The sequence below is a fragment of the Tachyglossus aculeatus genome, chromosome 3 (genome assembly GCF_015852505.1).
Source record: "Tachyglossus aculeatus isolate mTacAcu1 chromosome 3, mTacAcu1.pri, whole genome shotgun sequence".
NCBI lineage: Eukaryota > Metazoa > Chordata > Mammalia > Monotremata > Tachyglossidae > Tachyglossus > Tachyglossus aculeatus.
The window spans coordinates 22,386,447-22,411,506 of record NC_052068.1 but is presented as its reverse complement, the minus strand read 5'-3'; the positions used below and the strand labels follow the sequence as shown (position 1 = coordinate 22,411,506).

Sequence of the window (25,060 nt, the reverse complement as noted above, 5' to 3'; positions counted from 1 at the left end):
TGGAGGAGGAATCTGGGAGACAGAGCAGCTTGGAGACGGCATCTGTCTCCTTTTGGATGAGTGTGGAGCATGGGGTGGAGGGTACCTGCCTGGGACCCCCTGATTGATTTGGCAAACAGGCCATGTTGTCCCGTTTCATCGTCCCTGCCTGTTTACTCCTACTTCAACTCAGTAGTCCGGTTGTCTCCCCACCTCTAGACTGTGAGCTCACTGTGGGCAGGGATTGTCTCTCTTTATTGTATTTTCTCAAGCTCTTAGTACAGTGCTCTGCCCACAGTAGGTTCAATAAATACGATTGAACGAAGCCTCTTGTCCCTCTTCCCTTAGTCACCATCATCATCATCAATCGTATTTATTGAGCGCTTACTATGTGCAGAGCACTGTACTAAGCGCTTAGTCCTTCAGAAACCCCAAGGTTTGAACCGCTGATGTCTCCCTCCTAGGTACGTGCTGCTACACCATGTGATGGGAAGCCTGGAGGGGCAGAAGGGGGCCTGGGGATATGTAGAAGGAGGCATGGGGGCGGTTTCTCAGGCCATCGCGAACTCAGCTGCAGCCCACGGAGCTGACATCTTCACAGAAAAGGTACGCAACCCCCTCAAGGACGGCAACAGCCTCTCACAGCCCTTCTGCTTGTTCCGCAGCCATGATCCTGAGCCCCAAGGGTGGAGTTGGATGGGCTAGGGGAAAGCCTTGAAAATCCAGTGTTGGACAATTTGGGGGTTGGAAAATTTTCAGACATTTCCTCAGTAGGGATTTCTGTGAGAGGGTCTCTTTTCTTTTTCGTTCTTTCTTTAATGGCATTTGTTAAGAGCTTACTATGTGTCAAACACTGTTCTAAGCTCTGAGGTAAGTACAAATTAATTAGGTTGGACACAGTCTCTGTCCTGCCTGGGGCTCAAAGTCTGTTGTTGCTGCTGTTGCTCCTCTGATGGGTCGTAGGGACTTAAGCAGCGTGGCCTAGTGAGACCACTGTTGGGTAGGGACTGTCTCTATATGTTGCCAACTTGTACTTCCCAAGCGCTTAGTACAGTACTCTGCACACAGTAAGCGCTCAATAAATATGATTGATGATGATGATGATGATAGAGCATGTATCTAGGAGTTAGAAGGACCTGGGTTCTAAGCCTTGCTCCGCCGCTTGTCTGCTGTGTGACCTTGGGCAAGTCACTTCACTTCTCTGGGCCTCAGTTCCCTCATCTGTAGAATGGGGATTAAGACTGGGAGCCCCCATGTGGGACAGGGACTGTTTCCAATCCAATTTGCTCGTATCTACCCCAGAACTTAGAACAGTTCCTGGCAAATAGTAAGCACTTAACACATGCCACAGTTATTATTATTATTATCATTATTAATGTTTCCTTCTGTCTGTCTGTCTCTCGGGCTGCTGTAGCCAGTTGTCCAGGTGCAGGTGAGCAGTACTGGGCAGGCGCGGGGAGTCCTGTTGCAAGATGGCACTGAAGTGAGGAGCAAACTGGTCCTGTCCAACGCTTCTCCCCAAATCACCTTCCTGAAGCTCACGGCACCGGTGAGGGCCCATGGGACTGGGAGCATGGCTCAGTGGAAAGAGCCTGGGCTTTGGAGTCAGAGGTCATGGGTTCAAATCCCAGCTCCGCCTCTTGTCAGCTGTGTGACTTTGGGCAAGTCACTTAACTCCTCTGGGCCTCAGGTACCGCATCTGTAAAATGGGGATTTAGACCTTGAGCCCCCCATGGGACAACATGATCACCTTGTAACCTCTCCAGCGCTTTGAACAGTGCTTTGCAATCAATCAATCAATCAATCGTATTTATTGAGCTCTTACTGTGTGCAGAGCACTGTACTAAGCACTTGGGAAGTACAAGTTGGCAACATACAGAGACAGTCCCTACCCATCAGTGGGCTCACAGTCTGAAAGGGGAGTCTAAAACAGGGAGTCTAAAAGGGGAGTCTAAAAGTGGAGTCTAAAGGGGGGGAGTCTAAAAGGGGCTCATAGTTTGCACATAGTAAGCACTTAATAAATGCCATCATTGTGATATTATTATTAATTGCTCGCCCGGGCCAAAGATGGGCAGCCTGAGTAAACATTAGCAAGCTTCTTTAATCAGGCCTGAGGCCTTCACTAAGATATCCTGAGACAGTGGGTGATATCAGTTAACGCTTACTCTTCTTGGCTTAGTGGAAAGAGCATGAATCTGGGAATTAGAGGCCTTGGGTTCTAATCCTGCCTCTGCCACATGCATGCGATGTGACCTTGGGCAAGTCACTTCACTCTTTGTGCCTCAGTTCTTTCCTCTGCAAAATGGGGATTTGATACTTATTCTCCCTCTTACTTGGACTGTGAGCCCCATGTGGGACCTGATTATCTTGCATCTACCCCAATAACAATAACAATGATGGTATTTGTTAAGCGCTTACTATGTGCCAGCCACTATTCTAAGCACCGGGAAAGATACAAGGAAATCAGGGTGTCCCACGTGGGGCTCACAGTCTTCATCCCCCTTTTACAGATGAGGTAACTGAGGCACAGAGAAGCTAAGTGACTTGTCCAAAGTCACACAGCTGATAAGTGGGTGGGCCGGGATTAGAACCCTCGACCTCTGACTCCCAAGCCCGGGCGCTTTCCATTAAGTCACCCCAGCGCTTCATACAGTCCTTGGCACATAATAAGCACTTAACAAATACTACAGTTATCATCATTATTATTATTATTATTATTATTATTGCCATCATGTCCCATCATCCCCCGATAAGCCGTGAGGGAAAGTTAATAGTACATAGGACTGGGAGTTCTAATAATAATAAATAATAATAATGATGGCATTTGTTAAGCACTTACTATGTGCAAAGCACTGTTCTAAGCTCTGGGGGAGATACAAGGTGATCAGGTTGTCCCACATGGGGCTCACAGTCTTCATCCCCATCTTATAGATGAGGTAACTGAGGCTCCGAGGAGTTAAGTGACTTGCCCAAGGTCACACAGCAGACATGTGGTGGAGTCGGGATTCGAACCCACGACCTCTGACTCCAAAACCTGGGCTCTTGGAAAGAGCCGCAGTGCTTCTCTTCCACTTGTTTGCTGTGTGACTTTGGGCAAGTCACTTAACTTCTCTGTGCCTCAATAGCCACATCTGTAAAATGGAGATTAACTATGAGGCCCATGTGGGACACGGACTGTGTCAGACATGATTATCTTGTATCTACCCCAGTGCTTAGTATAGTACCTGCTATAGAATAAGCACTTAAATACCATCAAGTATTTAAGTAATACCCCTTTTAGACTGTGAGCCCACTGTTGGGTAGGAACTGTCTCTATATGTTGCCAACCTGTACTTCCCAAGCACTTAGTACAGTGCTCTGCACACAGTAAGCGCTCAATAAATACGATCGATCGATTGATTGGTTGGTTGATTGATTGAAAAAGGAGCAGGGGGCAGGGATTTGGGATCAGGGAAGTGGTACCAGGGCTCTTAATCCATTGCTTGGGCTGGGGCTTGGCAGCTCAGTGAGTTGGCCCTACCTGCCATGGTCCCAAACACTCCTAACTCCAAAAGGGTCTCAGCTGAATCAGTTTACCCCCTAGGGTGACATTTTGCACTGAATCCTGTTTTCTTATAGGAGCAGCTCCCAGAAGAGTTCATCAAGAGGATTTCTGAGTTTGATTCCCAGTCACCTGTAACCAAGATCAACGGTAGGTGCTGAGCCCTACCTCTGGAGAAAATAACTTTAGGACATCCAACTGAGGTCCTCCTTTCCCCACATACTAATCATCATCATCAATCATATTTATTGAGCGCTTACTATGTGCAGAGCACTGTACTAAGTGCTTGGGAAGTACAAATTGGCAACATATAGAGACAGTCCCTACCCAACAGTGGGCTCACAGTCTAAAAGGGGGAGACAGAGAACAAAACCAAACATACTAACAAAATAAAATAAATAGAACAGATATGTACAAGTAAAATAAATAAATAAATAAATAGAGTAATAAATATGTACAACCATATATACATATATACAGGTGCTGTGGGGAAGGGAAGGAGGTAAGATGGGGGGATGGAGAGGGGGACGAGGGGGAGAGGAAGGAAGGGGCTCAGTCTGGGAAGGCCTCCTGGAGGAGGGGAGCTCTCAGTAGGGCCTTGAAGGGAGGAAGAGAGCTAGCTTGGCGGATGGGCAGAGGGAGGACATTCCAGGCCCGGGGGATGACGTGGGCCGGGGGTCGATGGCGGGACAGGCGAGAGCGAGGCACGGTGAGGAGATCAGCGGCGGAGGAGCGGAGGGTGCGGGCTGGGCTGGAGAAGGACAGAAGGGAGGTGAGGTAGGAGGGGGCGAGGTGATGGACAGCCTTGAAGCCCAGGGTGAGGAGTTTCTGCCTGATGCACAGATTGATTGGTAGCCACTGGAGATTTTTGAGGAGGGGAGTAATATGCCCAGAGCGTTTAATACCTTCATTTTGTATCGTGTGTTTATTCCCAAAGCATTTTCTGATTAATTCGCTCTTTTATTGTTCTCACAGCATCCCCGTGAGGTGGAGAAAGAAAGATATCCCTATTTTGAAGATGAGGAAACTGAGACCTAGAGAGGCTAAGTGACCAAAGTCACTTATCAGACAGATGGTAGAGCTTGGACTAGAACCCAGGTCCTTTGATTCCTAGACTTGAGACCTTTCCACCATCCCTGATGCCTGTCTACTTGTTTTGTTTTGTTGTGTGTCTCCCCCTTCTAGACTGTGAGTCCATTGTTGGGTAGTGATTGTCTCTATCTGTTGCCGAATTGTACTTTCCAAGTGCTCTGCACACAGTGAGCACTCAATAAATACGATTGAATGAATGAATGAATGAACCAGATCAATCCTGGTGATGGGTTGGGTGGATAAGGACTGTACTGCCAGCCATTCCCTTTTATTATATTTTTTTCTCTCAGCAGTCTTTCGAGCTAGTGCTATCACTAGCAAAGTTTTCTTCCATTGCTATATGGCAAATATTTCCTTTCTCTCTTCCCCAACCTTTGAAGAATTTGACTGACTAGAATTCTATTCTAACAATTAAGGTCCATGTCAGTTTATAATTTGATAGTGACAAACCTATGTAATCCAGATAATAATAATGATAACAATAATAATGGCATTTGTTAAGCGCTTACTATGTGCAAAGCACTGTTCTAAGCACTGGGGAGGATACAAGGTGATTAGGTTGTCCCACATGGGGCTCAAAGTCTTAATCCCCATTTTACAGATGAGGTAACTGAGGCTCAGAGAAGTTAAGTGACTTGCCCAAGGTCACACAGCAGACATGATAATGGCTAAGTGGCTAATAACCATTCCTATTTATTGAGTGCTTACATTGTGCAGAGCACTGTACTAAGCACTTGGGGGACTACAGTACAACAGAATTAGCAGACATGTTCCCTATCCATAACGAGCTTACAGTCTAGAGGGGGAGACAGACTTGTTTATAAATAATTTATAACATGATAATGGCTAAGTGGCTAATAATTAATCATTCCTATTTATTGAGTGCTTACTCTGTGCAGAGCACCATACTAAGCACTTGGGGGACTACAGTACAACAGAATTAGCAGTCACGTTCCCTGTCCATAACAAGCTTACAGTCTAGAGGGGGAGACAGACTTATTTAAAAATAATTTATAACATGCATTTTAAAGTTATGTACATAAATGTTGTGGGGTTGGAGTGAGAAGCAGCCTGGCTCAGGGGAAAGAACACGGGCTTTGGAGTCAAAGGTCATGGGTTCAAATCCAGGCTCTGCCACTTGCCAGCTGTGTGACTGTGGGCAAGTCTTTTAACTTCTCTGTGCCTCAATTACCTCATCTGTAAAGTGGGGATTAAGACTGTGAGCCCCCCGTGGGACAACCTGATCACCTTGTAAGCTCCCCAGCGCTTAGAACAGTGCTTGGCACATAGTAAGTGCTTAACAAATACCGCTATTATTATTATCATCAAGTGTCTAAAGGTCACAGATTGAGGTGCTTAGACACCAAAGGGAGAGTGAGCTAGGGAAAAGAGGACTCAATAGGGGATGGCCTCTTGGAGGAGATGTGACCTTAATAATGCTTTGAAGGTAGAAACGGTGATGATTTGCCTTGAATGGACAGAGAAGGAGTACCAGGCTAGCGAGATGGCATGGGAAAGGAGTCTGCGGCAAGTTAGAGATAAGGGTACAGTGAGCATACTGGTGCTAGAGGAGCAGAATGTGTGGGCTGGGCTTTATTAGCACCAAGCGCCTTTTTACTAAGGAAGTTGTGAAATATAACAACTTGAAAAATGAAATATTTACATATCTACTTTGCACTCTACCAAGTGCTTTCTTAGTAGGCAGAAACTCCTCACCCTGAGCTTCAAGGCTGTCCACCCCCTCGCCCCCTCCTACCTCACCTCCCTTCTCTCCTTCTCCAGCCCAGCCCGCACCCTCCGCTCCTCTGCCGCTAATCTCCTCACTGGGCCTCGTTCTCGCCTGTCCCGCCATCGACCCCCGGCCCACGTCATCCCCCGGGCCTGGAATGGCCTCCCTCTTCCCATCCGCCAAGCTGGCTTTCTTCCTCCCTTCAAGGCCCTACTGAGAGCTCACCTCCTCCAGGAGGCCTTCCCAGACTGAACCCCTTCCTTCCTGTCCCCCTCGTCCCCCTCTCCCTCCCCCTCATCTTACCTCCTTCCCTTCCCCACGGCACCTGTATATATGTATATATGTTTGTACATATTTATTACTCTATTTATTTATTTATTTTACTTGTACCTATCTATTCTATTTATTTTATTTTGTTAGTATGTTTGGTTTTGTTCTCTGTCTCCCCCTTCTAGACTGTGAGCCCACTGTTGGGTCGGGACTGTCTCTATATGTTGCCAACTTGTTCTTCCCAAGCGCTTAGTACAGTGCTCTGTACACAGTAAGAGCTTAATAAATACGATTGATTGATTGATTGATTGCACAGAGTAAGTGCTCAATAGATACTATTAATTCATTGATTGGTACGAATAGAATAAAAAAAGCATCTAATTCAAAATACTTTATGATTGGGATATGTTGCTGTTACTACATTTATTGTGTTTCAGCAGTTTAGAATAGCGTGCTGCCTTCAAAGCCCTACTGAGAGCTCACCTCCTCCAGGAGGTCTTCCCAGACTGAGCCCCTTCCTTCCTCTCCCCCTCCTTCCCCTCCCCATCCCCCCACCTTACCTCCTTCCCCTCCCCACAGCACCTGTATATATGTTTGTACATATTTATTACTCTATTTGTTTTACTTGTACATATTTATTCTATTTATTTTATTTTGTTAATGTTTTGTTTTCTGTCTCCCCCTTCTAGACTGTGAGCCCGCTGTTGGGTAGGGACCGTCTCTATATGTTGCCAACTTGTACTTCCCAAGTGCTTAGTACAGTGCTCTACACACAGTAAGTGCTCAATAAATACGATTGAATGAATGAATTTATATGTTTATAAGTATAGAAAGAGAGAGGGGGATGGTGGTATCTTGTTTTGTTGTTTGTCTCCCTCCCTCTAGACTGTGAGCCCATCGTTGAGTAGGGATTGCCTCTATTTGTTGCCAAATTGTACTTTCCAAGAGCTTAGTACAGTGCTCTGCACACAGTTAGCACTCAGTGAATAACAATTGAATGAATGATACTTGAAGACACCTCTGGTGATGAAGTTCACCTGAGTGCATATGTGGCTGAAAGGACAAGTGTGAAACCCACAACCCCAGCTAAATTGGGCACCCGAAAAGGCTGTCTCTTTTGGCTTGATCATTTTTTTTTAATATGTTTATAATGTTCTGGAATTTGGGGACCTTTGGGAAGACAAGAATGCAGTTTACGTGATTTTGTCACGAGCCCGCGATTCATCCCAACCAGAACCGGGGAGCTTCAGTGACACATAGTAGAGTTCAAACCACAACTCTGATTTCCAGGGTTACTGTGGAAAGTTTTTTCCTTAGTTTTCTCAATGTGCAAGGGAGCGATACATACATATACTCGTTCTCGCCTGTCCCGCCATCGACCACCGGCCCACGTCATCCCCCGGGCCTGGAATGCCCTCCCCCTGCCCATCCACCAAGCTAGCTCTCTTCCTCCCTTCAAGGCCCTACTGAGAGCTCACCTCCTCCAGGAGGCCTTCCCACACTGAGCCCCTTCCTTCCTCTCCCCCTCCTCCCCCTCGCCTTACCTCCTTCCCTTCCCCACAGCACCTGTATATATGTATATATGTTTGTACATATTTATTACTCTATTTATTTATTTTACTTGTACATATCTATTCTATTTATTTTATTTTGTTAATATGTCTGGTTTTGTTCTCTGTCTCCCCCTTTTAGACTGTGAGCCCACTGTTGGGTAGGGACTGTCTCTATATGTTGCCAATCTGTACTTCCCAAGCGCTTAGTACAGTGCTCTGCACATAGTAAGCGCTCAATAAATACGATTGATGATGATGATGATGATATACACACTCACTCCATCACCCAAGGGTCCAATACCAGTCTGTGGTCAAAGGATCCTGTTCTGCCAATGCTGTTTCTTCTTTTTGTTTCCAAGTTCTGCTGCTCTCCAGCATACTCCGTCCTACCTCCAGTTGTCCCCGCCTGCTTCAAAGCAACTGCCTTTTATGATGATGATGGCATTTGTTAAGCGCTTACTATGTGCAAAGCACTGTTCTAAGCGCTGGGGGGATACAATGTGATCACATTGTCCCACGTGGGGCTCACAGTCTTAATCCCCATTTTTACAGAGGAGGTAACTGAGGCCCAGAGAAGTTAAGTAACTTGCCCAAGGTCACACAGCAGACTTGTGGTGGAGCTGGGATTCGAACCCATGACCTCTGACTCCAGAGCCCGTGCTCCTTCCGCTGAGCCATCTGCCTTAGACGTTGCAGCTGTGGCTCTACAAGGCACTCTGTGTGAAAAGAGCACGGGATTGGGAGTCAGAGGTCATGGGTTCAAATCCTGGCTCCGTCAGCTGTGTGACTCTGGGCAAGTCACTTAAATTCCCGGTGCCTCAGTTACTTCATCTGTCAAATGGGGATTAAGGATGTGAGACAACCTGATAACCTTGTCTCTACTCCAGCACTTGGAACAGTGTTGGACACATAGTAAGCACTTATCAAATACCATCATTATTATTATTATTGATTGGTCCACAGATTTCCTCTAGGAAACTATATTCATTCAATCATATTTAATCGAGAAGCAGCATGGCTCAGTGGAAAGAGCCCGGGCTTTGGAGTCAGACGTCATGGGTTCAAATCCCAGCTCCACCAGCTGTCAGCTGTGTGACTTTGGGCAAGTCACTTAACTTCTCTGTGCCTCAGTTACCTCATCAGTGAAATGAGAAGCAGTGTGGCTCAGTGGAAAGAGCTCGGGCTTTGGAGTAAGAGGTCATGGGTTCAAACCCCGGCTCCTCCACTTGTCAGCTGTGTGATTCTGGGCAAGTCACTTAACTTCTCTGGGCCTCAGTTCCCTCATCTGTAAAATGGGGATTAAGACTGTGAGCCCCCCGTGGGACAACCTGATCACCTTGTAACTTCCCCAGTGCTTAGAACAGTGCTTTGCACATAGTAAGCACTTAACAAATGCCATGATTATTATTATTATTATTATTATTATAAAATGAAGATTGAAACTGTGAGCCCTCCCATGGGACAACCTGATCACCTTGTAACCTCCCCAGTGCTTAGAACAGTGCTTTGCACATAGTAAATGTTTAACAAATACCATCATCATTATTATTCTTATTATTATTATTTATTGAGCACTTACTGTGTGCAGAGCACTGAGTGCTCTTTCACTGTACACCCTATTTTCGTGGGACTCAAGTAAGAGCACCAACTGGAGTTGTGCAGTTTGGGGACCAAGTTATTTAACTCAGCTCCTTTTCAGAGTCTAAAGTTTCATTCCCTCGTTGCTATTAATGGATTCATCCCTGCCTGTGGGCCTTCTGGAAAAGTTAAGCCGAACGTTGTTCCCCTTCTAATCCCGTTTGTGTTGATTTCTACTCTGCTCCCCAAGTCCTTTAAAATACCGCTCACCTGGGCCAGACAGGCCTAGTCTGGCAAGAAGAGAAGCGGCATGGCTTAGAGGATAATGCACGGGCTTGCAAGTCAGAAATGACTGGGATCTAATCCCGGTTCTGTCACATGGCTACTGTGTGACCTTGGACAAGTCGTTTCACTTCTCTGTGCCTCAGTCACCTCATCTGTAAAATGGAGAATGGGAGAATGAGACTATGAGCCCCTCGTGGGACAGGGACTGTGTCCAACCCAATTTTCTTGTATCTACCCCAGCACTTAGTTCTGTGCCTGGCACAAATTAAGCATAGTAATACTAATTGTCATATTTGTTAAGCACTTACTATGTGCAAGACATTGTATCCCAGCTCTGCCACTTGTCTGCTGTGTGACTTTGGGCAAGTCACTTAACTTCTCTGTACCTCACTTGCCTCATCTGTAAAATAGGGATTAAGATTGTGATCCCCACATGGGACAACCTGATCACCTTGTATCCTCCCCAGCGCTTAGAACAGTGCTTTGCACATAGTAAGCACTTAACAAATACCAAAATTATTTATTTTTATTATTTTATTATTATTATTATCATTATTATTATTATTATTTATTATTTATTACTAGGTGAAGGGCTAGATAGAAGGTAACTGGGTTGGTTACAGTCCCGGTCCCACACTGGGCTCACAGTCTTAATCACCATTTTACAGATGAGGTAACTGAGGCACAGGGGAAGTGCAATCATCATCATCATCAATCGCATTTATTGAGCGCTTACTGTGTGCAGAGCACTGTATTAAGCGCTTGGGAAGTACAAGTTGGCAACATATAGAGATAGTCCCTACCCAACAGTGGGCTCACAGTCTAAAAGGGGGAGACAGAGAACAAAACCAAACATACTAACAAAATAAAATAAATAGAATAGATAAGTACAAGTAAAATAAATAAATAAATAAATAAATAAATAAATAAATAGAGTAATAAATATGTACAAACATATATACATATATACAGGTGCTGGGGGAAATGACTTGCCCACGGTCACACAGCAGACATGGGTTGGAGCCAAGATTAGAACCCAGGTCCTTCTGATTCCCAGGCCTGTTCTCTATCCACTAGGCCACACTACTTCCCTAAAAGAAGATATGCTTCTGCCTGGTCTCGAACCTGGGACCTTTCGGGTGTGAGGCACACGTGATAACCGCTGCATTCGGTCATTCAGTCGTGTTTATTGAGCGCTTACGGTGTGCAGAGCACTGTACTAAGCGCTTGGGAGGTACAAGTTGGCACTGCACTATGCAATACCACAATTATTATTATTTTTATTAAGATGGGAAGCCAGCAGGTTCTCCATCTGGACTCTCACTCCCCCCTCCTTTTCTCCCCGAAATCTCCAGTGGCGGTGAATCAGCTGCCCAACTTCCTGGCCGCCCCCAATTCCCCTGATGGTCTGCCACTGCCCCATCACCAGTGCTCCATCCACTTGAACTGTGAAGACACCCGGCTTCTCCACCAGGCCTTCGAGGAAGCCACCAAAGGGATTCCTTCCCTCAGGTGGGTTGCGGAGGGAAGCGTACGGCCAAGCCGGAGCGGAGGAGCCGATGTGACCTCCAACTCATCCCAAAGAAACGGCTCTAAATTGCAGCAAAGGAGCCGTTTCTTGGGATCTGGGAAGTAACAGATCCAAGGCTCCACATAGAAGATGCATAGAGAAGCAGCGTGGCTCAGTGGAAAGAGCCCGGGCTTTGGAGTCACCACATAATAATCAATCAATCAATCGTATTTATTGAGCGCTTACTGTGTGCCGAGCACTGTACTAAGCGCTTGGGAAGTACAAGTTGGCAACATATAGAGACAGTCCCTACCCAACAGTGGGTTCACAGTCTAAAAATAATAATAATAATAATGACATTTATTAAGCGCTTACTGTGTGCAAAGCACTGTTCTAAGCCCTGGGGAGGTTACAAGGTGATCAGGTTGTCCCTCGGGGGGCTCACAGTCTTAATCCATCCCCATTTTACAGATGAGGTACTGAGGCACAGAGAAGTGAAGTGACTTGCCCAAAGTCACACAGCTGACAATTGGCGGAGCCAGGATTTGAACCCATGACCTTTGACTCCAAAGCCCGGGCTCCTTCCACTGAGCCACGCTGCTTCTCTAGTCTGCTGCGTGACCTTGGGCAAGTCGCTTAACTTCTCGGAGCCTCAGTTCCCTCATCTGGAAAATGGAGATTAAGACTGTGAGCCCCACGTGAGACAGCCTGATCATCTTGTATCCCCCAGTGCTTAGAGCAGTGCTTTGCACATAGTAAGCTCTGAACAAATTCATTCATTCATTCATTCAATCATATTTATTGAGCGCTTACTGTGTGCAGAGCACTGTACTAAGCACTTGGGAAGAACAGGTTGGCGACATATAGAGACGGTCCCTACCCAACAGTGGGTTCACAGTCTAGAAGACAAATGCCATAAAAAAAAAAATGTCATCGGTCACTTTGAAATGCCAATCTCTAGAGGGTGTTTGATAAGGGCCGAGTGCTGGAGTAGATAGTAATAATAATAGTAGTAATAATAGTTATGGTACTTGCTAAGCACTTCTTATGTGCTAAGCACTGTACTAAAGGTTGGGATAGATAAAAGTTAAATCAGGTTGGACATGGTCCCTGTCCCACATGGGGCTCCCACTCTTGAGAAGCAGCTTGGCTCAGTGGAAAGAGCCCAGGCTTTGGAGTCAGAGGTCTTGGGTTCAAATCCTGGCTCCGCCAATTGTCAGCTGTGTGACTTTGGGCAAGTCACTTAACTTCTCTGTGCCTCAGTTCCCTCATCTATAAAATGGGGATTAAGACTTTGAGCCCCACGTGGGACAATCTGATTACCTTGTATCTACCCCACGATTTAGAACAGTGCTAGGCACATAGTAAATGCTTTACAAATACCATAATTACTAATTATTATTATGGATCCCCATTTTCCAGATGAGGTAACGGAGGTAATGCAGTTAGATCGAACATAGTCCCTGTTCCACATGAGGGATACAGTCTAAGGGGGAACCGGTATATAATCCTTACTTTAAAGTGGAGGAAACTGAGGCACAGAGAACTTAAGTGAGTTGGCCAAGGTTGCACGGTAGGCAACTGGCAGATCCACTTAGAGAGAAGCAGCGTGGCTCAGTGGAAAGAGCACGGGCTTTGGAGTCAGAGGTCATGGGTTCAAATCCCGGCTCCGCCAATTGTCAGCTGTGTGACTTTGGGCAAGTCACTTCACTTCTCTGGGCCTCAGTTCCCTCATCTGTAAAATGGGGATTAAGACTGTGAGCCCCCCGTGGGACAACCTGATCACCTTGTAACCTCCCCAGCGCTTAGGACAGTGCTTGGCACTTAGTAAGCGCTTAATAAACGCTATCATTATAGTTATTATTATTATTATCCAGGATTTGAACTCAGGCGTCGATCCTTTGCACTTTCTACTAGGTCAGGCTGTTTCAGGTTGTATTAGATCCCATTTCCCAGCTGGCCCCTTTTCGGGCTGCTGTTTCCCCAAGAGACGGATTCTCTTTCCCCTCGTGTCTCCCGCTCACAGGCCTATGATTGAGCTCTGCATCCCCTCATCACTGGACCCCACCTTGGCTCCTCGTGGCTGCCATGTCATTTCTCTCTTCGCTCAGTACACCCCATACACTCCGTCAGAAGGGAAGACTTGGAACGAGCAAGAGAAGAACGCTTACGCCGACAGAGGTAAAAGCGAGCAGATGCTTCCTGCCTCTGCAGCAACACACTCCTAAACTCCATCTTTCCTATCCTTCCCCAATCAGTCAATCAATCAATCGTATTTATTGAGCGCTTACTGTGTGCAGAGCACTGTACTAAGCGCTTGGGAAGTACAAGTTGGCAACACTCTGGTACCTAAATAGCATTTTTACATCCCTACTTGAATCATCGTCATCATCAATCGTATGTATTGAGCGCTTACTGTGGGCGGAGCACTGTACTAAGCACTTGGGAAGTACAAGTTGGCAACACTCTGGTACCTAAATAGCATTTTTACATCCCTACTGGAATCATCATCATCATCAATCGTGTGTATTGAGCGCTTACTGTGTGCAGAGCACTGTACTAAGCACTTGGGAAGTACAAGTTGGCAACACTCTGGTACCTAAATAGCATTTTTACATCCCTACTTGAATCATCATCGTTATCAATCGTATTTATTGAGCGCTTACTGTGTGCAGAGCACTGTACTAAGCGCTTGGGAAGTAGAAGTTGGCAACATATAGAGACGACGGTCCCTACCCAATAGTGGGCTCACAGTCTAAAAGGGGGGAGACAGAGAACAAAACCAAACATACTAACAAAATAAAATAAATGGAATAGATATCATCATCAATCGTATTGAGTGCTTACTATGTGCAGAGCACTGTACTAAGCATTTGGGAAGTACAAATTGGCAACATATGTACAAGTAAAATAAATAAATAAATAATAATAAATAAATAGAGTAATAAATATAATTATATAAATAAATAATTATAAATAAATAAATAAATAAATATGAATCACCACTCCAGTCCCAGGGATGCCATCTTGCAGTCTACCGAAGGACAACATTACTACAATGAGTGACTGTGACTTTCAATTATAATGGCCATTTGACAAGGAATTGATGGATTAATTAACCGACCTTAGGGTGACATCAAGGTCGAAGAATTCATCTTGAGCCCATTGGCAGCCTCCTGAAGGAGCGAGGGTCTGCAGAGGCCTAATGACAAATAATTCCGAGGAGGTCGACTCCCTGGTGTGTTGTGTGTGAACTCAGGAAGTCGGGATACCCCTATTCCCACTGCCCTCCTCCCCCCCATCGTGGCCCCTCAGGGTGCCCAGTACAGCTCTGACGTACAGTGTGGCAGCCCTGAGGAAAACCAGGTGGAAGGGTGCTCCCATCTACCCCTAGGAGAAGCAGCGTGGCTCAGTGGAAAGAGCTCGCACTTTAGAGTCAGAGATGACGGGTTCAAATAATAATAATAATAATTGGCATTTGTGAAGCGCTTACTATGTGCAAAGCACTGTTCTAAGTGCTGGGGAGGATACAAGGTGATCAGGTTGTCCCATGTGGGGCTCACAGTCTTAATCCCCATTTTACAGATGAGGTAACTGAGGCCCAGAGAAGTTAAGTGACTTCCCCAAGATCACACAGCAGACATGTGGTGGAGACGGAATTCGAACCCATGACCTCTGACTCCAAAGCCCGTGCTCTTTCCACTGAGCCACGCTGCGGCTCCGCCAGTTGTCACAAGTCACTTAACTTCCCTGTGCCTCAGTTACCTCATCGGGAAAATGAGGATTAAGACTGTGAGCCCCCCTTGGGACAACCTGATCACCTTGTAACCTCCCCAGCGCTTAGAACAGTGCTTTGCACATAGTAAGCGCTTAATAAATGCCGTCATTATTATTATTATTACAGAATGAGCAGATACCGAGACGGCCCCAGGAATTCAGGTCCAGACTAGGCGTGAGTCCTGGCTGCTCCTATCTGCCTCAGGGGAGGATGTGGCCATTCTGGAGGATCCCCGGGAGGCTAGTGGACTCCACTCAATCAATCAATCAATCAATCGTATTTATTGAGCGCTTACTGTGTGCAGAGCACCGTACTAAGCGCTTGGCAACATATAGAGACAGTCCCTACCCAACAGTGGGCTCACAGTCACACTCCACCCCGGGAGGCTAGTGGACTCCACTCCAGACTGGGGTACATTCTGGAACCCTCCAAGACTGTCCCAGGGCAGACGCGGAAGACCGTGGTTCTCTCTAGACTTGGGATCGCCTAGTCCTGGGCCGAGCATCCCGGGAGTTGTGGGAGAGAGTCCTCCGGCCCGAATAGTTTCTCCTGGACTTTTGGGGTGTTTCTTTTCCTGCCAAAACAAAGTTGCTTCTCCCGCTGCTGTTGTCTGATCTCCCCAGTGTTCGACTGCATTGAGGCCTACGCCCCGGGCTTCAAGGCGTCGGTGATTGGCAGAGACATCCTGACTCCACCGGATTTGGAGAGGCTCTTCGGGCTACCTGGAGGGGTAGGTATATATCGCGTGACTTTTCCCAAGATTTTCCACTCCCAAACTGGCTCTGCCTCCCTTCCCTCAAGGAACTTACGTTCTAATAATAATAATAATGGCATTTATTAAGCGCTTACTATGTGCAAAGCACTGTTCTAAGCGCTGGGGAGGTTACAGGGTGATCAGGTTGTCCCACGGGGGGGCTCACAGTCTTAATCCTCATCCCACCTCCCAGCGGCCTTTTCCCCGATTAATTTCTCTTCTCTCAACTGAGAGCTCATCACTTTTGTGCTACCTCCACACTTAAGCACTCACAGCCACCCATAGCACGTCTATGTCAATGCCTGTGCACCTGCATATATGTATATGTGTCTGTACACATTTATTACTCTATTTATTTTACTTGTACATATCTATTCTACTTATTTTATTTTGTTAGTATGTTTGGTTTTGTTCTCCGTCTCCCCCTTTTAGACTGTGAGCCCACTGCTGGGTAGGGACTGTCTCTATATGTTGCCATCTTGTACTTCCCAAGCGCTTAGTACAGTGCTCTGCACACAGTAAGCGCTCAATAAATACGATTGATTGATTGATTGATTGATTTTACAGATGAGGGAACTGATGCACAGAGAAGTGAAGTGACTTGCCCAAAGTCACACGGCTGACAATTGGCAGAGCCAGGATTTAAACCCATGACCTCTGACTCCAAAGCCTGGGCTCTTTCCACTGAGCCACGCTGCTTCTCATAGATGGGTTCTAGTTCATCACAGGGCAAGCGGACAATGGGATTCATTCATTCATTCATTCAATCGTATTTATTGAGCACTTACTGTGTGCAGAGTACGGTACTAAGCGCTTGGGAAGTACAAGTTGGCAACATATAGAGATGGTCCCTACCCAACAGTGGGCTCACAGTCTAGAAGGGGGAGACAGAGAACAAAACAAAACATATTAACAGAATAAAATAAATAGAATAAGTATGTACAAGTAAAATAAATAAATAAATAGAGTAATAAATCTGTACAAACATATATATACAGGTGCTGTGGGGAAGGGAAGGAGGTAAGGTGGGAAGGATGTGGGGGGAGAGGAAGGAGGGGGCTGAGTGAGGGAAGGCCTCCTGGAGGAGGTGAGCTCTCAGTAGGGACTTGAAGGGAGGAAGAGAGCTAGCTTGACGGATATGGGAAGGGAGGGCATTCCAGGCCAGGGGGATGACATGGGCCGGGGGTCGATGGCGGGACAGGCGAGAACAAGGCACGGTGAGGAGGTTAGCAGCAGAGGAGTGGAGGGTGTGGGCTGGGCTGGAGAAGGAGAGAAGGGAGGTGAGGTAGGAGGGGGAGAGGTGATGGACAGCCTTGAAGCCAAAGGTGAGGAGTTTCTGCCTGATGCGTAAGATTGGTCCCCCCAGGCACCTTGTCTGTTGTCTACAGAATATTTTCCACGGAGCAATGACGCTGGATCAGCTGTACTTTGCCCGCCCGGTACCCTCGTACTCCAACTACCACTCTCCAGTCCCGGGCTTGTATCTCTGCGGCAGCGGGGCTCACCCTGGTACGTGAGTGGTGCTCTCTGCCCTCACTGAAGGGCAGGGTGCTCAACGTGCGGAGCGACGGATGATACATGGCCGGGGTGAGGGAGCCCAGGTGGAGTCCGGCTTCATTGGCTTTCTCCCTCTCTCGCACGCTCACATTCACAAGCGCAATCTTCTAAAGGAATTGAGTGGCATGCTCTGAAGCTGAGGTAAGCGGGGAGGAAACACCAGATGACTCTGAGCCATCCACCTTCATTCATTCATTCATTCAATCGGATTTATTGAGCGCTTACTGTGTGCAGAGCACTGGACTAAGCGCTTGGGAAGTACAAGTTGGCAACATAGATTGTCATCCATCTTGTCACCTTGGCCCCCTTCCAGCACCAACAGGTCCATGTTGGGCCTCAAGAGAAAATTACCCTGGCGGGGGGATGGGTCAGAAGATCATGGGTTCTAATCCCGGCTCTGCCTCGTGTCTGCTGTGTGACCTTGGGCAAGTCAGTTCTCTTCTCTGGTCCTCGGTTATAAATAATAATAATGGCATTTGTTAAGTGCTTACTATGTGCAGAGCACTGTTCTAAGCGCTGAGGGGGATACAAGGTGATCAAGTTGTCCCACGTGGGGCTCACAGTCTTAATCCCCATTTTACAGATGAGGTAACTGAGGCTCAGAGAAGTTAAGTGACTTGCCCAAGGTCACACAGCAGACATGTGGCAGAGCGGGATTCGAACCGATGACCTCTGACTCCAAAGCCCGTGCTCTTTCCACTGAGCCACGCTGCTTCTCTAAGGTTATGAGGTTATCTCATCTGTAAAATGGTGCTTGAAACTGGGAGCCCTATGAGGGACAGGGACTGTGTCCAACTTGACTAGAGAAGCAGCGTGGCGCAGTGGAAAGAGCCCGGGCTTTGGAGTCAGAGGTCTTGGGTTCAAGTCCCGGCTCCGCCAATTGTCAGCTGTGTGACTTTGGACAAGTCACTTCAATTCTCTGTCTCTCAGTTACCTCATCTGTAAAATGGAGATTAAAACTGTGAGCCCCCCGTGGGACAACTTGATCACCTTGTAACCTCCCCAGTGCTTAGAACAGTGCTTTGCACATAGTAAGCACTTAATAAATGACATTATTATTAACTTGTAAGTACCCCAGTACTTAGAACAGTGCTTGGCACATAGTAAGCACTTAACGAGTACCATTATTATTATTATTATTATTATTGTAATTGCCTATTCCCAAAAGCCCATTTCATGTGCTTTGAGATCAGCACTGATTCTACTTGGAATAGAATGGGCCAGAACTTCTACCTTACAGTGAACAAATTCTAGGCAAAATTAAACTCTGAGGCTGGTCTTTCATGTTGAAGTTTCCTGTAGGATTGATTCAGCCTGGACTGAAGCTGTTGGCCCAGTAGGGATCCCAACAGGGCACCCATGCCATCTGCAGAACCCAGATACAGTGGAGCTGATTTTTAGGCATAATAATAATAATAATAATAATAACAATAATAATGGTATTTGTTAAGCACTTCCTATGTACCAGGCACTGCACTAAACACTGGGGTGGATATTATTGTTATCATTATTATTATTATGGTATTTATTAAGTGCTTAGTGCACTCTACTAAGCGTTGGGGTGGATACAACATGGCTTAGTGGAAAGAGCCCGGGCTTGGGAGTCAGAGATCATGAGTTCTAATCCCAGCTCTGCCGCTTGTCTGCTGTGTGACCTTGGGCAAGTCACTTAACTTCTCTGGGCCTCAGTTCAACCTCATCTGTAAAATGGGGATGAAGACTGTGAGCCCCACGTGGGATAAACTGATTACCTTGTATCTACCCCAGCACTTTCAACAGTGCTTGGCACATAGTAAGCACTTAACAAATACCAACATTATTATTATTATTATTAACTTAACAAATACCAACATTATTATTATTCTTACTACAGGCAAATCGTGTTGGGCACAATCCCTGTCCCTCATGGGGCTCTTAACAAATACTAACATAATAATTATTAGTAGTAGTATTATTATTACAGGCAAATCATGTTGGAAACAATCCCTGTCCCTCATGGAGCTCTTAACAAATACCAACATTATTATTATTATTATTATTACAGACAAATCATGTTGGACACAATCCCTGTCCCTCATGAGGCTCTTAACAAATACCATTATTATTATTATTATTATTATTATTACTATTACAGGCAAATCGTGCTGGACATATTCCCTGTCCCTCATGGGGCTCTTAACAAATACCAACATTATTATTATCATTATTATTATTATTATTAGTAGTAGTAGTAGTAGTAGTATTAGTATTATTATTACAGGCAAATCGTGCTGGACACAATCCCTGTCCCTCATGGGGCTCACAGTCTCAGTCCCCATTTTACAGATGAGGTGACTGAGGCACAGAGAAGCAAAGTGACTTGCCTAAGGTCACACAGCAAACAAGTGGCGGAGCCGCAATTAGAACCCAGGTCTTCTGACTCCCAAACCCGGGCTCTTTCCATTAGGCCATGAAGCAAATCGGACTGGACACGATCCCTGTCCCACCCAGGGCTCACAGTCTTCATCCCCATTTTCTAGATGAGGTAACTGAGGCCCAGAGAAATGAAGTGACTTGCCCAAGGTCACACAGCAGACAAGTGGAGGAGCCGGGATTAGAACCCATGACTTTCTATCTCCCAGGCCCATGCTCTTGTCTTCGGGCCCAAATTATTCCCAGTTCCATGGGCAATGTAAGGAGATAATAATACTAATAATAATAATGGCATTTATTAAGCACTTACTATGTGCAAACACTGTTCTAAGCACTTGGGAAGCTACAAGGTGATCAGGTTGTCCCACGGGGGGCTCACAGTCTTAATCCCCATTTTACAGATGAGGGAACTGAGGCACAGGAAAGTTGGGTGACTTGCCCAAAGTCACCCAGCTGACAAGTGGCAGAGCCAGGATTTGAACCCATGACCTCTGACTCCCAAGCCCGGGCTCTTTCCACTGAGCCACGCTGCTTCTCCAGCGTGAGAAGCGACCAGGAGATGAAAGAAAGAAAGAAATCAGGTGAGAGGAGATGAAACCACAGGCTTGAGTCATCAAATAATAATAATAATGGGATTTGTTAAGCACTTACTATGTGCAAAGCACTGTTCTAAGCGCTGGGGAGCTTACAAGATCATCAGGTTGTCCCACGGGGGGCTCACAGTTTTTTTTTTTAGGAGGCCTTCCCAGACTGAGCCCCTTCCTTCCTCTCCCCCTCGCCCCCCTCTCCATCCCCCCATCTTACCTCCTTCCCTTCCCCACAGCACCTGTATATATGTATATACGGTTGTACATATTTATTACTCTATTTATTTATTTATTTATTTATTTATTTTACTTGTACATTTCTATCCTATTTATTTTATTTTGTTGGTATGTTTGGTTCTGTTCTCTGTCTCCCCCTTTTAGACTGTGAGCCCACTGTTGGGTAGGGACTGTCTCTATGTGTTGCCAATTTGTACTTCCCAAGCGCTTAGTACAGTGCTCTGCACATAGTATGCGCTCAATAAATACGATTGATTGATTTTTTAATCCCCATTTTGCAGATGAGGTGACTGAAGCACAGAGAAGTGAAGTGACTTGCCCAAAGTCACACAGCTGACAGTTGGCAGAGTCGGGATTTGAACCCATGCCCTCTGACTCCCAAGCCCGGGCTCTTTCCACTGAGCCACGCTGCTTCTCTGAATTGCAAACCCCAGTGCTTTCCCCTCTCACAGCTCATTCATTCATTCGATCAGTCATATTTATTGAGCGCTTACTGTGTGCAGAGCACTGTACTAAATGTTTGGGAAGTACAAGTCGGCAACATACAGAGACGGTCCCTTCCCAACAATGGGCACAGAAGGGTCTAGAAGGGTCACAGTCTAGAAGTTCTTTCTAGGGCTATGTTTTAATCCATCACTATTTATTTATTATTTGTACATATTTATTCTATTTATTTTATTTCATTAATATGCTTTGTTTTGTTGTCTGTCCCCCCCTTCTAGACTGTGAGCCCGCTGTTGGGTAGGGACTGTCTCTAGATGTTGCCCACTTGGACTTCCCAAGCGCTTAGTACAGTGCTCTGCACACAGTAAGTGCTCAATAAATGCTTTGCACATAGTAAGCGCTTAATAAATGCCATTATAAAAAAAAATAAATACGATTGATTGATTGATTAGTACAGTGCTCCGCACACAGTAAGCGCTCGATAAATAATAATAATAATAATAATGGCATTTATTAAGCGCTTATTATGTGCCAAGCACTGTTCTAAGCGCTGGGGGGATACAAGGTGATCAGGTTGCCCCACGTGGGGCTCACAGTCTTCATCCCCATTTTACAGATGAGGGAACTGAGGCTCAGAGAAGTTAAGTGACTTGCCCGAGGTCACACAGCAGACATGTGGCGGAGCTGGGACTCGAACCCATGACCTCTGACCCCCAAGCCCGGGCTCTTTTCACCGAGCCATGCTGCTTCTCATACGATAAATACGACTGAATGAAGGAATGAATATATTTAGAGTTCCGCAGTCTTCAGGACAGGGGGCTCGGACTTGCAGGGGACCCAGGCTAAGTTTTTCTGAGAAGATTTCTTGGAGCATCACCTTAGTGCAGAGCTCTGTATTAGGTGTTAGGGACTAGGCCATAAAAGTTGAAGGCGCTTAGGGAGCTGAGAGTCACGCACCTGTTTCCTTTCCAGGCGGCGGTGTGATGGGGGCAGCCGGACGCAACGCCGCTCATGTGGCCTTGGAGGATTTCAAGCGCATGTGACTCAGTGGAAATAACCCGGGCTTTGGAGTCCGAGGTCATGGGTTCAAATCCCGCCTCCGCCACTTGTCAGCTGTGTGTCTCTGGGCGAGTCACTTCACTCCTCTGGGCCTCAGTTACCTCATCTGGAAAATGGGGATTGACTGTGAGCCCCGCATGGGACAACCCGATCGCCCTGTAACCTCCCCAGTGCTTAGGACAGTGTTTGCACATAGTAGCACTTAATAAATGCCATCATTATTATTAGATGATTCCTGAATGCAGCAGCTGCAGCCAGCTGGTCCCAAGGTCATTCCCAATCCCAAATCATCCTCCCAAGAGTCTCTCCTTCCCACCAACGTACCCAGGAAACCCACCACCTCACCTTTCTGTCGCTCTTACAAGACACTTCGGCTCCTGAGAAAATGTCTATCCGCTATTCTCCCTCCACAAAAGGGAATTCTTTTTTTAGTGTTTAAGAAAATCCTACATTTTCAGCGTTATCCATGTCTCTGTTGTAAGTCCACATCATTAGCCCACTGCTGGGTAGGGACTGTCTCTATATGTTGCCAACTTGTACTTCCCAAGCGCTTAGTACAGTGCTCTGCACACAGTAAGCGCTCAATAAATACGATTGATTAGTACAGTGCTCTGCACACAGTAAGCGCTCAATAAATACGATTGAATGAATTATCATCTTCAAATGATTTTCTGAGGGGCTATGGTCAGCAGAATACTAGACTAGGCACTTAAGGTTGTAGAGAAAACAAAGGAACTAAATTAAAATGGTTCTGTCAATCAATCAATCAATCGTATTTATTGAGTGCTTACTGTGTGCAGAGCACTGTACTAAGCGCTTGGGAAGTACAAGTTGGCAACATATAGAGACGGTCCCTACCCAACGGCGGGCTCACAGTCTAAGAAACCACTACTAGGGTGAAACGCAGGTATCAAAGGGCTCAACATTGTAGCAGAGAAGCAGCGTGGCTCAGTGGAAAGAGCCCGGGCTTGGGAGTCAGAGGTAGTGGGTTCTAATCCCACTTCCGCTGCGTGTCAGCTGTGTGACCTTGGGCAAGTCACTTGACTTCTATGTGCCTCAGGGACCTCATCTGTAAAATAGGGACTAAGACCGTGAGCCCCCCGTGGGACAACCTGATCACCTTGTAACCTCCCCAGCGCTTAGAACAGTGCTTTCACATAGTAAGCGCTTAATAAATGCCATTATTATTATTATTATTATTATTATTATTATTATTATTATTATCTAAGTCCCCACGGGGGTGTCTTCCCAGCCTCCAGCCTTCCCCTTTACCCCCAACCTTCTGGCCTCCATCGCAGTGTGAACATCACAGTGCAGGGGCTGAAGGTACGGCAGGGACGAACTGTATCAAAAATGACTGTTTCCTCGGTTAAGGACCAGGGGGAAGGGGTTATGAGCAACAACTATTCACTAGGCTATGGGGTAGAGGGATGGGAGGTTATACGTTAACACCTGTTCATTAAACTATGGGGTGGGGAGAGGGGAAGAGAAACTGTGAAGCTCCAAAGTATCCTACAGACTGCAGCGTGGCTCAGTGGAAAGAGCACGAGCTTGGGAGTCAGAGGTCATGGGTTCTAATTCCGACTCCGCCACATAATAATAATAATGACGACATTTATTAAGCACTTACTACGTGCCAAGCACTGTTCTAAACACTGGGGAGGTTACAAGGTGATCAGTTGTCCCACAGGGGCTCACAGTCTTCATCCCCATTTTCCAGATGAGGTAGCTGAGGCACAGAGAAGTGAAGTGACTTGCCCAAAGTTACACAGCGACTCCACCACATAATAATAATAATAATAATAATAATAATAGCAACATTTATTAAGCACTTACTATGTGCCAAGCACTGTTCTAAGCACTGGGGAGGTTACAAGGTGATCGGGTTGTCCCACAGGGGGCTCACAGTCTTCATCCCCATTTTCCAGATGAGGTAACCAAGGCACAGAGAAGTGAAGTGACTTGCCCAAAGTCGCACAGCTGACAATTGGCGGAGCCGGGGTTTGAACCCATGACCTCTCACTCCAAAGCCCAGGCTCTTTCCACTGAGCCACACTGCTTCTCCACTTGCAATTCACCCCACCCTCAGTCCCACAGAATACATACTTACATGTGTACATAGCTATAATTCTTTTTATTCTGATGGTATGGACACCTGTCTACTTGTTTTGATTTGTTGTCTGTCTCCCCCTTCTAGGCTGTGAGACCGTTGTTGGGTAGGGACTGTCTCGATGTGTTGCCAAATTGTACTTCCCAAGCGCTTAGTACAGTGCTCTGCACACAGTAAGCGCTCAATAAATACGATTGAATGAATGAATGAATGAATCTCAGTTACCTCATCTGTAAAACGGGGATCAAAGCTGGGAGTCTTATTTAGGACATGGACTGCGTCCAACCTGATTAGCTTCTATCTACTCCAGCGCTTACCACAGTGCCTGGTACATAATAAGCACTTAAGTACCATTAAAAATATATCTGTAATTAATTTAATAATGTTTGTCTCCCCCTCGAGACTGTAAGCTCCCTATGGGTTGGGAATGTGTCTATGACCTGTGCTCTCCTAAGTATTTAATTCAGTGTTCTGCACACAGTAGGAGCTCAGTAAGTACAGTTGATTGATTTTATTCACCACTGCTTTAGTGCTACAGCCCGACTGCAGCCACCCTCTCTAAAAAGGCCCTGGAGGTGACCCCCC

At 46.2% G+C, this 25,060-nt stretch overlaps 1 protein-coding gene across 1 annotated transcript in view; it reads left to right on the top strand.

Annotated features, from left to right (window-relative positions):
- PYROXD2 (pyridine nucleotide-disulphide oxidoreductase domain 2) overlaps positions 1–22,413 on the top strand; it is a 37,440-nt gene extending 15,027 nt beyond the window's left edge. The window contains exons 9-16 of the mRNA XM_038744122.1: positions 444–585; positions 1,394–1,528; positions 3,598–3,670; positions 11,383–11,539; positions 13,564–13,718; positions 15,939–16,045; positions 17,458–17,578; positions 22,279–22,413. Of these exons, the coding sequence (XP_038600050.1) occupies positions 444–585; positions 1,394–1,528; positions 3,598–3,670; positions 11,383–11,539; positions 13,564–13,718; positions 15,939–16,045; positions 17,458–17,578; positions 22,279–22,349 (961 nt within the window). The 3' untranslated portion in view covers positions 22,350–22,413. The remainder of the gene's footprint in view (positions 1–443; positions 586–1,393; positions 1,529–3,597; positions 3,671–11,382; positions 11,540–13,563; positions 13,719–15,938; positions 16,046–17,457; positions 17,579–22,278) is intronic.
- The last annotated feature ends 2,647 nt before the right edge of the window (positions 22,414–25,060 follow it).